This window comes from Malaya genurostris, chromosome 2, assembly GCF_030247185.1.
Source record: "Malaya genurostris strain Urasoe2022 chromosome 2, Malgen_1.1, whole genome shotgun sequence".
NCBI classification, from domain to species: domain Eukaryota; kingdom Metazoa; phylum Arthropoda; class Insecta; order Diptera; family Culicidae; genus Malaya; species Malaya genurostris.
In genome coordinates this window covers 272,748,008-272,761,979 of record NC_080571.1, presented here as the reverse complement: position 1 = coordinate 272,761,979, position 13,972 = coordinate 272,748,008, and the positions used below count along the sequence as shown (strand labels likewise).

Below are 13,972 nucleotides of genomic sequence, written 5' to 3'. Positions count from 1 at the left end.
GTGGCGAGTTTAAAGCTAAGGAACGATAATAATTTTCAGAATTGTTTGAAATTTGGTTAATTGTTCGTATAACCCGGGAACCGATCGAAATCGGTTCGTATGGCCATCAACAAACATACCGTACAAACTATTAGTTTTGGATGATTTTTGCATCGTACTTTAAACGACGGTGTAAATTTTTGTTGCATTTGAAAAAAGTTCAATTCATTCATTTGAATCTAAGATTAAGGATATCGGTTCTGCGAACTCTAAAAATGAGTGAGTATATGACTACTATCTTCGATCAATAATCGAAAATCCAGGATAGCCGAAATCGGTTTATCTGGCTGTCTTCTGATATTGACTACCGATTAGAGTAGTTTTGAGCAGAGCTAGTAAAAGTAATTTCCATTGACTCAAAATAGACTAAAATGACGAGAAATTAATGTGATTCAGATCCGCTGGCAAATTATGAGAACGCGATTCGCCGTACAGTAGGTTTGAAAATTGTGTTCTTTCTTTTTTATTATAAAGGTTTTAAAATTCTGGTCATTAACCTTTTCGGTCCAGAAAAGTTTTCTGACCCTATGTGCGGGGTTGGGAATCGAACCCAGGTGGGCAGCGTGAAAGACATCCAGTTACCCATCACGCTATACTCGTTCCCGAGTGTTCTTTCCTTTATTTACCCTTTCAGTCATTTTTTTTCAACCGAAGCTTCGATGAAGATTCATTACGTTTACTCTCAGAAAGCACTCAATACTTCGCAATTCTTCTTCGAAGGGAATGATGACAGATGTCACAAAAAGTGTGAGATATAAAATTTGGTCTTATTGAAAAGCACTAAACGCACAATTTCACTATTGGTTTCTGAAGGGGACTAATCTTTGCGCAACAGCTCGCTGTGATTGTCGGATAGTTCATAACAATAAAAAGGAATGTCAAAAATTTTCTTCAAAACTTGTTCACGTCTTCTCGTCGCTGGATGCATGTACGATGTTTCCTGAATTGAATTGATTTTATTCTTTAATTCACTTACAAATCCGGTCGTCCGCGATATGCTGTCGCTTAATACGACACAAATTAGTACATCATGGTAGTTAGACAGTGTGCAACTGAAGACGGTAGTGAGTCGTGTTGTAATTAATTGTTACCATTAGGTGAAGGTGGAAGGTTCTGAGTGAATAGCTCGAATGTTTCTGGTGATATTAGTAAAGTAACTTGTTTGGATTACTTCGGATGAATAATGGTGTCTATTATTAAAAATCAATTGCTGAAACACCTTTCAAGGTAAGAAACTTGTACACTTTACCAACACAGGTGCGCAATGGAATGTTTTCAGGAAGCTTTTCTTCGAATTATAGCAGTGTACACACCTGAACTATAGTTGAGTTTATATCGGAAAAGAGTTGTTAATCAAGCAGCTGGAAGCCACGAAATCGTATTTAGATAAGGATTAGATGTTTGACGATAAGCTTTCTGTTATCAAGTGTTTTACCACACCTGCTAAAATGTGGTTCCGCCAGATTTTTTGTATCAAATGACAAACGAGTTGGGGTTTCCCACGTGTCAAGAGAGTAAAGTAAAATTCGAATTGATAATATGTATCTATTAATGAAATTACTTGTTTTTAAGTTGAATAGATGTATTTATGTATAGTGATGATTACTAAATGTGATGATTTCATTGAAACTTTTGTGTGTGAAGATAAAGCCTAATCTATTCCTATTTAATTATTTGTGTTATGCACACAAGTGAAGTTTTATGACCTTAGAAGATAAAATGTTATGCAATATAAATTTAACTAAAGACTTACTTCACGTTCTATGTACTTCAATGACTAAGTGGAATCATTTTGTCCACTTTCAAATTACAAACTCATAAATCACTGCAAAAGATTAAACGTTCATGAGCTACGGTGTTACAAGATTGTTTGTAAGTAGGGGTAATAATGTGTGGTGACCTATGGGGGCTATCGTACTTTACGTAGAGTTATCAGCGAGCAAAAAGCATGACACTGATTTTTGTCAACTCTCTTATTTGTTCGCTGAGATTTGTGAAAACATGAAATCAGAGACTGATCACAGCTTTGTAATTTTTAAATCAATTTCGTTATTGAACGAGTGAGCTATATTCTATTCTGAAGAAATAATTTGTCAGCCACGCGGAAAAAAATGCCGATGTGACAGAGTCAGAGTCTCATCATTTGTAATAAATGGGAGCCTCGACCTGGAAGGGCTCTTAAGGTCAGTAAAAACGTATCATTAGCCATGCAAATTCTTCGCTTGGGTTGGGACAAAAGGTCAAGTTCCGTATATTTTATATAAATGTACTAAAACTAAAATCTATAGATCAATCATGCGATAGCCTGGACAATAAATCTAAGCCATGTTTTTTCTCTATAGTTTAACACCACATCACGTTACCTTTAGTATGGTTCAATTTTTTCCCTAAAACAAAAATAGGAGTGAAGTTGGGTGAAGTAAATTTACTATATGTATCTAGGTTCAAACAACGATTGCAAAATAATTTCAATGAAATATTTGGTTATACTGATAATGGGAAACTTATCACCCAGTCGTAGTCCAATGATAAGGATGCTTCACGATTGTTGACTCACGGTCTTTCCTCCATAAAATTCTACTTTGTTGGTGCTCTTGAATTTTGTTGACAATTTCATCAACAGAAAACCTGTTGCTATTACTGTTGTAAAACAGTTTCTTAAATTATTTCCATCCTATGTCGCGTTCGGTGAACTTTTTACCTCAATCTAGATTTATGTTAATTCTTCAGTAGTGGTTTCTATCAAACCCAGTGATTCTAAGACAACAATCGACGTTTATAATACATGCAGCGAAAACAGTACACAAGCATCATTATTTAATTATCGATGACAGCTAATGTACAATAGTACGCGCTGTATACTTTTTTAAAATTGTTACAATAACAGAGACGATAAGAAAACTGAACTATCGTTCAACAATACTTCCGTCAATCCCCCGGTCAATGACCCCCCAAGATTAATAGCTGTTCGCACTATACCGGGGCGGGACTATCCGGGACATTTTTTTTTCCTCATCGGCGATGACGGTGCGAAAAACTCGGCGAGGAATATCGGCGGCAACCAAATGGATTTTATCCCGGATCCGGGATTCCTATACATACACACGCCGGCAGCTCAGTCATCGTCGATGAGGAAAAAACGTCCCGGATAGTCCCGTCCCGGTCGACCCGGTATAGTGCGAACAGGCTTTAAAGCCGGGGTTAACTAAAAGCAATATAACAACAATAGATTCCGACAACACCAATAATGCAACTACAACGAGGAAGAAATGCATAAAGGAACGATCAGTGAACCAACAGACCGTCAATTGAATGATAAATGTATAACCTCAGAAAAAGGGATGCTACGCGATCTAGTAAACATAAATCTCATTGTTTTAATTCCATACAATTTGTGAATCAGATGTACTGCCCATACTTGCATATCAGTCCCATATGGAAAATCAGTAAGTCGAGAAAAAGACGATTAAAAATTTATTTTAGCTTTTTTTGATTTATTGTGCTACCTAATGCTAAATCATGGTATTATTACATGAAATATCGATAATACACCTTTGCTTTTCCAATATTGCAACAAACGAAATTATTGAAATTTGCACTAAATGGGACTGATATGCGGGTACTTTGCATATGGGACAGATATGAGTTGATATTTTTTTCACATTTTACTGAACAAACCCTCAACTTTTATTGCAATTTCTGAGAGTATATTGAGGATTGATTGCATTCCACAAGCTAACTCAATATTGAAGAAAATCGATATGGGACTGATATGCGAGTATGGGCAGTGTAGGATTGAGTTATTTAAAAAAAAATAAAATTGTGAAAAAGGTTGCTCCGTTCGTTTTTATTGTTTTTAGAAGCATCGTTGTACTTTCCTTATTTATTAGATTGTTGGTGTCGTAAGCCTTAGCAGATGTATTTTGAAAGTTTGCGTTTATTCTTAAGGGTAATAAAAAGAAGTTTCTCTCGGTGTACGATCATTTCGCCTACGAAGGCAATGCCCAATCGGAAACGATGACGTCCTGCAAGCAAACCTCTAATCCGCTTGTTTTCTGCTCAAACGTGAAAAATTGGCTGAAGTGGCACGTTCTAAAAGTGATATAGAGTTTCGGGTCGTTTTGCTTTCAGTCAAACATTGGGCCTTTGTGAATTATTTTTATATTTTATATCAACTGACATGTTGCCAAAAAATCGTGATGCCAAATGATCTTATGCCTAATAATCGTTGACGAAACAGAATGTAATCGTTTTTCCCACGATATACGCAGTTTTTTTTTGATTAACTTCAACGTTTAGCTATGACTAATTAATAGTTATTAGTTTAGCTACAACTTGAATAACTATTCGGCGAAAACACCGTTTTTTAATCCATTTAGTGGTGTGATAATGCCTTTATTTTGTCAGTCATTCTCTCCATCAAGCTAGTTTTAGAAAGAATTTTGAGAAGACTAAAAAATTTTCAGATTGATTTAGATATTTCACAAAAGGTCCCCTAATGCTTACCGTACTTATTGGGTAACATGTCTGGAACCGGAAGTACCAGCAATAATACATTTAAACTTGATCATTGACACCTTTGCAGCTTTCAAGTGAGTCCAAGAATGGCGGAATTGGTAAAGTGATCTATTATCCAAACCAAGTGTAGATGTGTTGGAGTGATTATTCTCAGTGGTGCTGTAACTAATTCTAGTGTGAGAATGCCGAGCCGATTATTAACATGTGAAGCACAACATAGAAATTTGGAACACATAGAGCATAACATAAAAACCTGTTTCAATCCACCTAGTGGTGCGATGATACCTTTCTCATTACCATTTCAAGAGAAATCGATGCAAGTTTAGCATTGGTGTTTTTGACAATCTGTTTCCGGAAGCAAAGCCCTGCGCTTTCGGATGTTAGATCAGGATCAAATTCAACCGCTTTCAATGTGATAATCAGATGTTGAGTGGAATTGAAGTTCGATCGGTACGGCTAGTAGATTTGTCCATCTCCTTTGTGTGACGAAGAGCAAGTGTAATTTCTCCCATCGCACCAACAACATTGAGAGCTCTTCTCTATTACACACACATACACCACTGCTCTATACAGTGTACACCAGTAATGCCACTTTACTTTGAGGTCAAAACCGTAGATTTCACTTCAAAACATCTTATACTCGTATATGATTGAGACGAACTTGCCGTGTAGAACTTTTTCAACTATCAACTCAACGCTCCAAATATGGACGAAACAACTCTCTAAATGTGTACTGAAACATGTTTGGATTTAAAATTAGTACGTACCAAACAGAAATACATAAAAAATTTACGAGAAATTATCAGCCCAGAATTCTAATCGATAAATGCAGGCTTCCAAACATGAGTAGTCGGTGAGGTTAGATGTTTGATAACTTGTATAATTGAACTTGCAAAAAATCCGTAGAAACGATGTTACAATATTACAGTATTTTCCGTAGATTTTAAAAGTCTACGGATTAATTCGTAGGGTTGGAGTCGTTGGTTTGCACGCATCATGGAAGTGCTTGTTTATTTTCTTCCACCTCTTGCACCGGATCACACCAAAATGCTAGAGAAGTGCTCACAAATTCTCTGAGGTGGAAGCAGACATTTTCACCGAAGTGTACACGCCTGTGTGCAAAAATGCAATTAATCGTTGAATTTTCGTTTTTCCCTACGAATTTTCGTTTTTTTTATAGCAAGACCAACTCTACCCTCTATAAATCAATAAAAATTACAGAAGTGTTCACCAGTGCACACATGAGATATTTAAGCGAAAACACATGTGAGCGATTCATGCGAAGAGAATGTGGTTCACTTGCACCAGCTTGTTTAAACACTAGTGCACACTCAAAAGCTGCCTGTTCGATGCTGAGGGCAAGTGCGCTATCCTTCTTGTGCGGTGTTCGTCGGTTGCATCCTCAGTGTAGTCATGAAACTTACACGCTGGTGTATCACTCTAGTAAAATTCCATCACTGACAGCCAGAGCGATATTGTTGTTTCTTAAATTCATACGACTTGCATGCTAGAAGAAATTACTGACTAGATTTAATTCGTTCCATTTTCAGAACCGAAATATAGAATGAATTCAGTGAAAAAAATATTCACTCGAGTAGTGATCGTACAGACAAAGACTTTGTTTTATTTCCAGCTGGTTGATTTTTCTCACATATGTCAAAGTTTTGGCGTTACATTTCTTTTGTGGAATTTGGCCTTTCAGTTTCAACAGACTTGGCAGCCGAATCAGAGCGCACAGAATCATTGTATGGCTAGTACTACGACCAGCGTAGGACTAGCGCCCGATGCATTGAATCGCCAACTCAGGATAATCTCACAGGCACCAATCAATTAAACGAAAACGAAAGGTTGTACTTCTGTGCATGTGCTTATGTGGACTCGGTAGTGTTAGCAAAAGCAAGCTTCGATATCGGGTTTCGTTTTTTTTATCGCTTGTATGAAATCGAACAAAGCACTGTGCGCATCGTTTGTAAAAGCGAATTTATGTTTTCTTCTTCCGTACCAGCACATGTAGGCACCGGTGCGTACTGGTTTTGCATCGTTACTTTATAAGACGGTTAGAAACTGTTGATATTTACCATCCTATTCTCCCGAAAGCCGAATTAAATTTAGAACATATTTATAGTACTATAGGACTCTTCCTTTGAATTTAAGGGGCTGGTCTAACATTTTTGAACAATCATTTATTTGCTTCTTTGTACTTTCTTATAGTAAAACATTTCAAGAATATTCTGTGAAATTTTCAAGCCTTCGGCAAACTATGAAAGTTATGTGCCTTTAGCTTTGCTTATCTCATACTGAGAAGAAGCAAGATCTCGGCGCACAGCCCCAAGAGTTCTACTTCGATTGACGTGAAAATTTGACAAAACAATCTTGAAATGTTTTGCCTTTCTCATATAGAAAGGCTATGCAATCACTGTTATTATAACAAAATACAAAGAAACAACGCGAAGAAGAAGAAAATATAAAAAAAAACAACTGCACCAATTTTTTTATAAATTTTGCTCACACTTTCTGCATATAAAATACCAGACCCCAACGTTTTTATTTTCGTTTTTTTTGTTACTTTGAAGATGTTTTACAGCTACAAAATGTCGTTTTTTCCAATAATCATCAAAAGATAAAAAAAAAATTAAACAAAAACGTTGGGGTCGAGAAAAACATCTACTTTAACTATACTGCTTTGCTTTGTTGACTTCTGATTAATCTGCGCAGACACCACGAATCATAATTTCTAAGAAGCGTCCTCAAAAATTCTGCTTCACCGGTTTATTTCTCAATATTTTTCAACGAAAAAATTACGGAATGTTGTTCGAATAATACTTTGGAACATTTAATACATTGGAATTTATATTGTTGAGCGTCAAAAAAAAAATCTGTGTATTGAAAACCAACATTTAACACGCAAATCTAGACTCTGTTTGCCTTGATTCGTGTTTATCTTGTATCCGACGAAATTATATCAATAGCCCAAATATATGCAATTATACTTTTGTACATACTAGCGTAACGGATTTCGATATTTGAGCTTCTCTTCTCCAATCTTGTATTCAAGTGTTTTGCAAGCATGCAATTATTTTTATAGCGTTTTCTACCGTTATTACCATTCTGCGATTTCGATAATTAATCGATAATTAATCTTATTTAAATTAGAAATTATCCTAAGCACTTAAAATTTACCCTGGGATACTGGAATACATATTTCTCATGTGAAAACGACATAACAAAGCATTTCATCCAAGCTCGCATGACACAAAATCAAAGCAAACCAATTACAGCTTCAAACCGTTTTATAGCGTTTTGTGGCTTGTTGCTTAACAGCTTCCTCTGACATGTCACACGTGATACTGACGCCGTTTTTCATTGAAAAACACTGAAGGCGTGGATTGCTCTGGTTATTCACTTTTGGGCAGAAATGGCAATGAAACAGCGTCAGAATATTGCTATTCTGCTCGAAAGTACAAAATCAGAGCAATCCACGCCACCAGTGCACTGTGGTTTGAATCGACAAAAACGTGAACTTAATTCTCTAGCTGGTAAACCGTTGATCCGATATACGTAGTTCCTTTGGAAAACTCATTCACAAAAATATTCCTCGTGATTTGATCACAATAAAAATACTACGATAAAAGTTCATTTCAACAACTTCTTTCTCTTAAGAGATAGAAAAACCGAATGCCGAAGAAGCTATAGGTCTAACGCAAAAAGTTTCGGATATATGAAGCATTTTCGTTTGAAACCACTTAAAATCAATTTTTTGTACATAATTTTTTTCACAATTATTTTCAGTGTCTGCTATGTTCGAGAAAATGACTAAAAACGTAAAATTACACATTTTTGTTGAAGATTGTGCATGGTTTGGCCTTTTCCTTAAAAAGTTATTTAACATTTAAATTTGTATATACACTAACTTTAACTACCAATAGGAAGCAGGGTCGCAGACCAAAAGGCACATGGATATACTTTTTGGAAAGCTTAGATCAAGTAATATAAAGTTACGAAGTGTGTAGCGTGGCCCTTTTAAATTGTGTAAATAAGACAACGAAATATAGAGTGTTTTTTTTACCATTTTCTTAGCAAAAACATTTACTGAAACGACTATTTTTGGTTTATTAAAAGGAGCTTTATAGGAAATCGGTCGTTAGTGTAGCTTTGGTGCAATGATTGAATATAATTCGTTTTTCTATCTCTTAAGGAAAAAAAGTTGTTGAAATGAACTTTTATCGTAGTAGGCTTTGCACATTTTTTTATTGTGATCAAATCACGAGGAATATTTTTGTGAATGAGTTCTCCAAAGGAACTATGTATATCGGATCAACGGTTTACCAGCTAGAGAATTAAGTTCACGTTTTTGTCGATCCAAACCACTGTGCAGTGTCTTACAATAAAAAACGGCATGAGACGTTGGCTATAATTTCACTTATATTTATAGATTCGCGTGCTTCCCTACAGCTTCGCTTTTGCATCAATTGCCCAATCAGAGCGATGCTTCCCAGCTGATAGATCGCTTACTCCTTCAAAACAAACCATCGTCTCCGTAAGGGAAATCCAGTAAGCCAGCATAGTGTCTTAGATTTTTAGCTGATAAAATAGGACACTGCTCGCTATTAATCAAAATTTCAATCATTTTTAATTGTAAATACGTGGCTTGATACATTCAAAACGAATTTTGGAAATATTTCCAATCAAATGGTGAAATAATATTAATAATTGATACAAAATTGACAGAGCTGTGAGTGTCAATAATCTAACCACATTTCTACGTGTATTCTTACTTAAATTTATAATTTGCACCCCTATATAGAAAACAAAGATGTGTTCCACATAAAAAAGTTGTTCATTAAAATGATTCGGGCCCCCACAAAACTACCACAGATTAGCAAAAGCTGCTGTGGGACGCATACTACCAGCTGGCACGACATATCGCGAACGTATCATTTAATTTCCGAATAGCATCCTTAATGCTACCTCAAAGTTTTCATAGCCGTATGTATAAATACCGTCGAATAACTTTGTTGCTAGGCGTTTTTTCTCTCTCGCCTCATTTTGTACGTTAATCACGTCACGTTTTAATGATACTTTTGACAGCGCATTAAATTATAGCGTTTCAGCGATGTCAGAAACGATTTATTCTGCTAAAGGATGCGGATGACACATTACAAGACTTTTGTGAACTGTCTATGTCCAGACTACGGACATATGACAGACGCACGTGTCTCGGTTGGTTTGACCATTCGAATGGTCACTTTTGCCAGCATTGTTCGATAGGCATGAATTTGGAAGATGTCCTCACCGTAAGCGCCTACGCTAATGCGCTACATGCTACGATCCGAACGTATTACTTGTGACATTAAGATAATAGTCACTATTCTATTCCTTATGTTCATGTGCATTGATTAGATAATAAAATAGGCAGGGCTGTATGAACTTTCCACATACAACACTAAAGTTGGACCCCTAGAATATAATGCTTGGAACAATCGTTGAATTTTCAATTATTTTTTCTCTGGCATGCATTCCTAATGTCACATGAACTTCTTTATTGGTTTTTCATACGTGAATGAATGAACTGATTGAACGTGCACATCTCTCTACCTCATAGCATTGTTTACCGAGGAAATAATATTTGCTAAGTTCAATGCTGGATATCGAGAAAATCGATTGAAAATTTATTATTCATTGAAACAACCTTGAAGTAAATTAATTGTTCAAACTTCTTTCAGCAAGCATGTGGTTAACCCTAACCATAAATTTTTCTTAGTTTCTGCTGCTGGTGGTAAGATTTTTTTTGTTGTGATTCGAAATATGCAGCTGAACATAACCTAATTCTCCGTTAATTTGTGGAATTATTATAATAGATTCTATGTTGCCATAAACAATCAATGTAAAAATGACTTCCTTGAGTTATTTAGGGGTTTTTTGCACCGCATGCATACCTGTGCTAAGGGCACATAATTCGTACCTGTGCCAAGGGCATATAATTTAATTATTTTTACGTTTCGTCTTCGACTCATCAGTGCATTAGCAGTTTATGTTGAACGACTAACGGTAGACTTCACAATACTATTTTCATAAATTTTTTCGCACCAAAACGCCATGTGGCCATCATGCGATTGGTGATTGATGAGAAAAGTTTTGGCGATTTATAGTAGTTTAGCAGTTTTATGTTAAACATAAACTGCTAATGTACTGATGAGTCAAAGTCGAAGCAAGGTGCTCTTTTGAAGAGTTCGAAGAAAATAAATAATATGAACCCAATTGAGCAAAGTGGACAGTCAATCCTAGCGTTCGAAATATTTGTTTTGCCTTTCTCTGTAACAAGGTTATAGAGTTGCTGGAAAACCCAACTTTCGAGCGGAGCCTCGTAGTATTCTATACCATTCGAGGAAATCGGAAAATGTCTCTGTGTGTGTATGTGTGTGTTTCGAAGATAGCTGAACCGATTTCAACAAACTTAGACTCGTTTGAAAGCTACTATTGAGCTATTGATCAAGTTCGAAGGTCATATGGCTGTGACTTCTAGTTCCGAGGCTACAATGGTATAAGTAACATAACCGACAAATTGCGTTGTTTTTTTTCGCTCAATTTCATCAGAGATTGCTGAACCGATTTTAATGAGCTCACGCTTGCTTAAAAGCTACAGTTGTTGATTAAGTTCACTTTCAATTCCGGAGATGCGATGGCATCAGTGACGTAACCGACAAAACGCACTGTACTTTTTCCGCTCAGTTTTCTCAAATATGACTGTACCGATTTCAACAAGCTTGGGCTCATTCGAGAGTAACTATTGGGTCATTGATCAGGGTTGAAGATGAAATAGCTGTGATTTCTGGTTCTGGAGATATAATGGTATAAGTGACGCAATGTTCTAGAACTGAAATTGCAAGAGCAGTTTTCTCCGCTATCGCTAGATAAATCTTTATGGAAAACCATCATTTTATTTTTGGATTTCGACTCAACAACAGTGGCGCAAAGTGCGTTTGTGTTTTGCAACGATGGCAACGCTATTTAATGTTTTTAGATTGTTAAAATTCATTCTTTTTTAACGGAGATATCGACATTTTTGTGTAAACGACTTTTACCCTTTTTATTTTCACGCGCATGATGATAAAGCGATGTTTCGGAGCAAAGTGAAACACGATTTTTAACACTGTTTTATGCTATTGTGTCATGTCACCTAAAAGATACAACACTCTTTTTCACGACGTTTCGATTTTACCATGGTTCGTTTTTGACAACATAATCGTTCGAGCATGACATATGTTTTAGAAAGATGGGAGTATTTTCGAATTCAAAACATTTTGAAGTTTTTTATTGATTTATACTTTTTTTTTCATAAATACGTTTATTTCATAGGCAATATACATAAGTTTTTCTTCGGCGTGGCATCCACAAAACATAGTACTTTAAACCTAATACGTTTCGAATATCATATTCGAATATCATATTAGTTAATCTAAACACTGTTTTTATCAAGCGATTTGCCATTATAAATTACATTAAATGAAATACATTCATTTTGTGCATGATCTTATAACTATTTCAAGGTTGTTTGTATCAGTTCATCACTTTTATTTAATATAAGATACCTGGCTATTGGTTGAACACATGGAAGAGAAAACAGTCTAACATAAAATTAAAATTTAAATTGGAACTCTAATGGACTTAATGAAATGATAAAGAAGTTTCATGAAAGGAAGGTCACGACAAGCAAGAATGTCGCGAACTGGGACATTGGATAGTCTACCTTGGATACGCAAGGAATTTATTAGTTGAGATCTGACATCACGATACTCCACGCATGTCCAAACGACATGATCAATATCGCGGTAACCTTCGACACAAGCACATTGATTAGTCTCGGAAAGTCCAATTCGAAGGAGATGTGCATCTAACGTGTAGTGATTGGACATGAGTCTGGACATCACACGAATGAAATCTCTACTCACATCCAGTCCCCTGGACCATGCCTTTGTCGATATTTTAGGAATAATTGAGAGCATCCATCGACCCAGATCATCTTTATCCCAAGCTTGCCAGCTGGCCAATTGATTTATACTGCTCTCAGCAATAATTGCTAGAAGAACACAACTTCTTACACCCTTATACCATTCGAAGAAGTTCGTCGAGATAAGCAAATTTGTGTGTGAAAAAAAATTTCATAAATTTTTCTCGGAAATGGCTCAACTGATTTCTACAAACTTAGACTCATATGAACAGTCCGATACCCTCATATAAGGTTTCTGAATTCAATTTGGATTCTACCTCTTGTTTTAAAATGTCACTCATTTTACTCGTAGATGGCTGAACCGATTTCGTTAATTTAATATTCAAATGAAAGGTCTTAAGGTCCCATAAAAAACTGCTTGTTTTTTAATCAGATCCGACTTCCAGTTGATTGCTATAAAAATTTCCCATAAATTTATCGGGTTTATCGGGCTCACACATTTTGAGAGTCGATGACCAAATAAACTTATTTCAGTTTTCCCGATATTCGGTTTTCAATCCCGGAAGGTACCCAAAACTTTAGTTTGGAACGCACTGCGATTTGTCTAAGATGACTACACTGATTTTCAAAAATTTCGAATCTAATGAAATGGTTTACAATCTTTAGGCGAATTTAACTGACTCTGGTTGCTTCGATTTCCGAATGCCATTTCCGAAAGTATCGGGAATAGAGAAGCTAAGCAAAGGCCGAAACGGATTTAATAAACAAAAATTAAAATTAGAATAAACTTATGGTCCCATACAAAATTAACGAATTGTATCCGATTCCGATTTTCAGTTTTGAAAATACTAGGTTATGAGTTTTTGAAAGTCAAACCGTCATAGGAGATGACGATACCAAAAAATCTTAAAAGTTGGGCTCAAAACTATTTCAATATCGTGGTCTCTGAATATCGTTTCCGGAAGTACCTAAATAATGACAGAAACGTAAAAGAGGAACTCAATTCTACATCTCATGGAATGCTCAATCGATTGTCACACGCTTAGATTCAAAAGAATAATTTTATGAAATTATCTTTTCAATCCAAATTGCAGTTCCGAAATTAAAGGCTGAGTGTTTGAAATTTCAAACTGTCATTAAAACGACGGTCAATGAACTAATTTCATGAAAACTGAAAACACCGCAGAATATTCATGCAAAAAAACACTTGCAGATTGATAAAAAAGATATCATCTCACTGCTAGGTGGATTAGGCACGTTTTAAAGACTTTTTATTAGTTATAATTTACCTACAGACGATGTTATGGTTACGTCTTGTCGTAGGAAAACGAGTGACGTTGACTTTGATACTCACTTTTGTTGAAGTGCAAGACGAAAAAGCTTCTTTTCTCTTCGTTTGTTTGGATTGCGATTATTTACGAATGAGACAGCAAACAAACGAAAATTAGGTTGTTAGAGTAGATTGAA

At 35.8% G+C, this 13,972-nt stretch overlaps 1 protein-coding gene across 1 annotated transcript in view; it reads left to right on the top strand.

Moving 5' to 3' along the window:
* Nucleotides 1-937: 937 nt before the first annotated feature.
* The window catches only part of LOC131430069 (bridge-like lipid transfer protein family member 3B), a 33,249-nt gene continuing 20,214 nt past the window's right edge, over nucleotides 938-13,972 (top strand). The window contains exon 1 of the mRNA XM_058594714.1: nucleotides 938-1,266. Within this exon, the coding sequence (XP_058450697.1) occupies nucleotides 1,223-1,266 (44 nt within the window). The 5' untranslated portion in view covers nucleotides 938-1,222. The remainder of the gene's footprint in view (nucleotides 1,267-13,972) is intronic.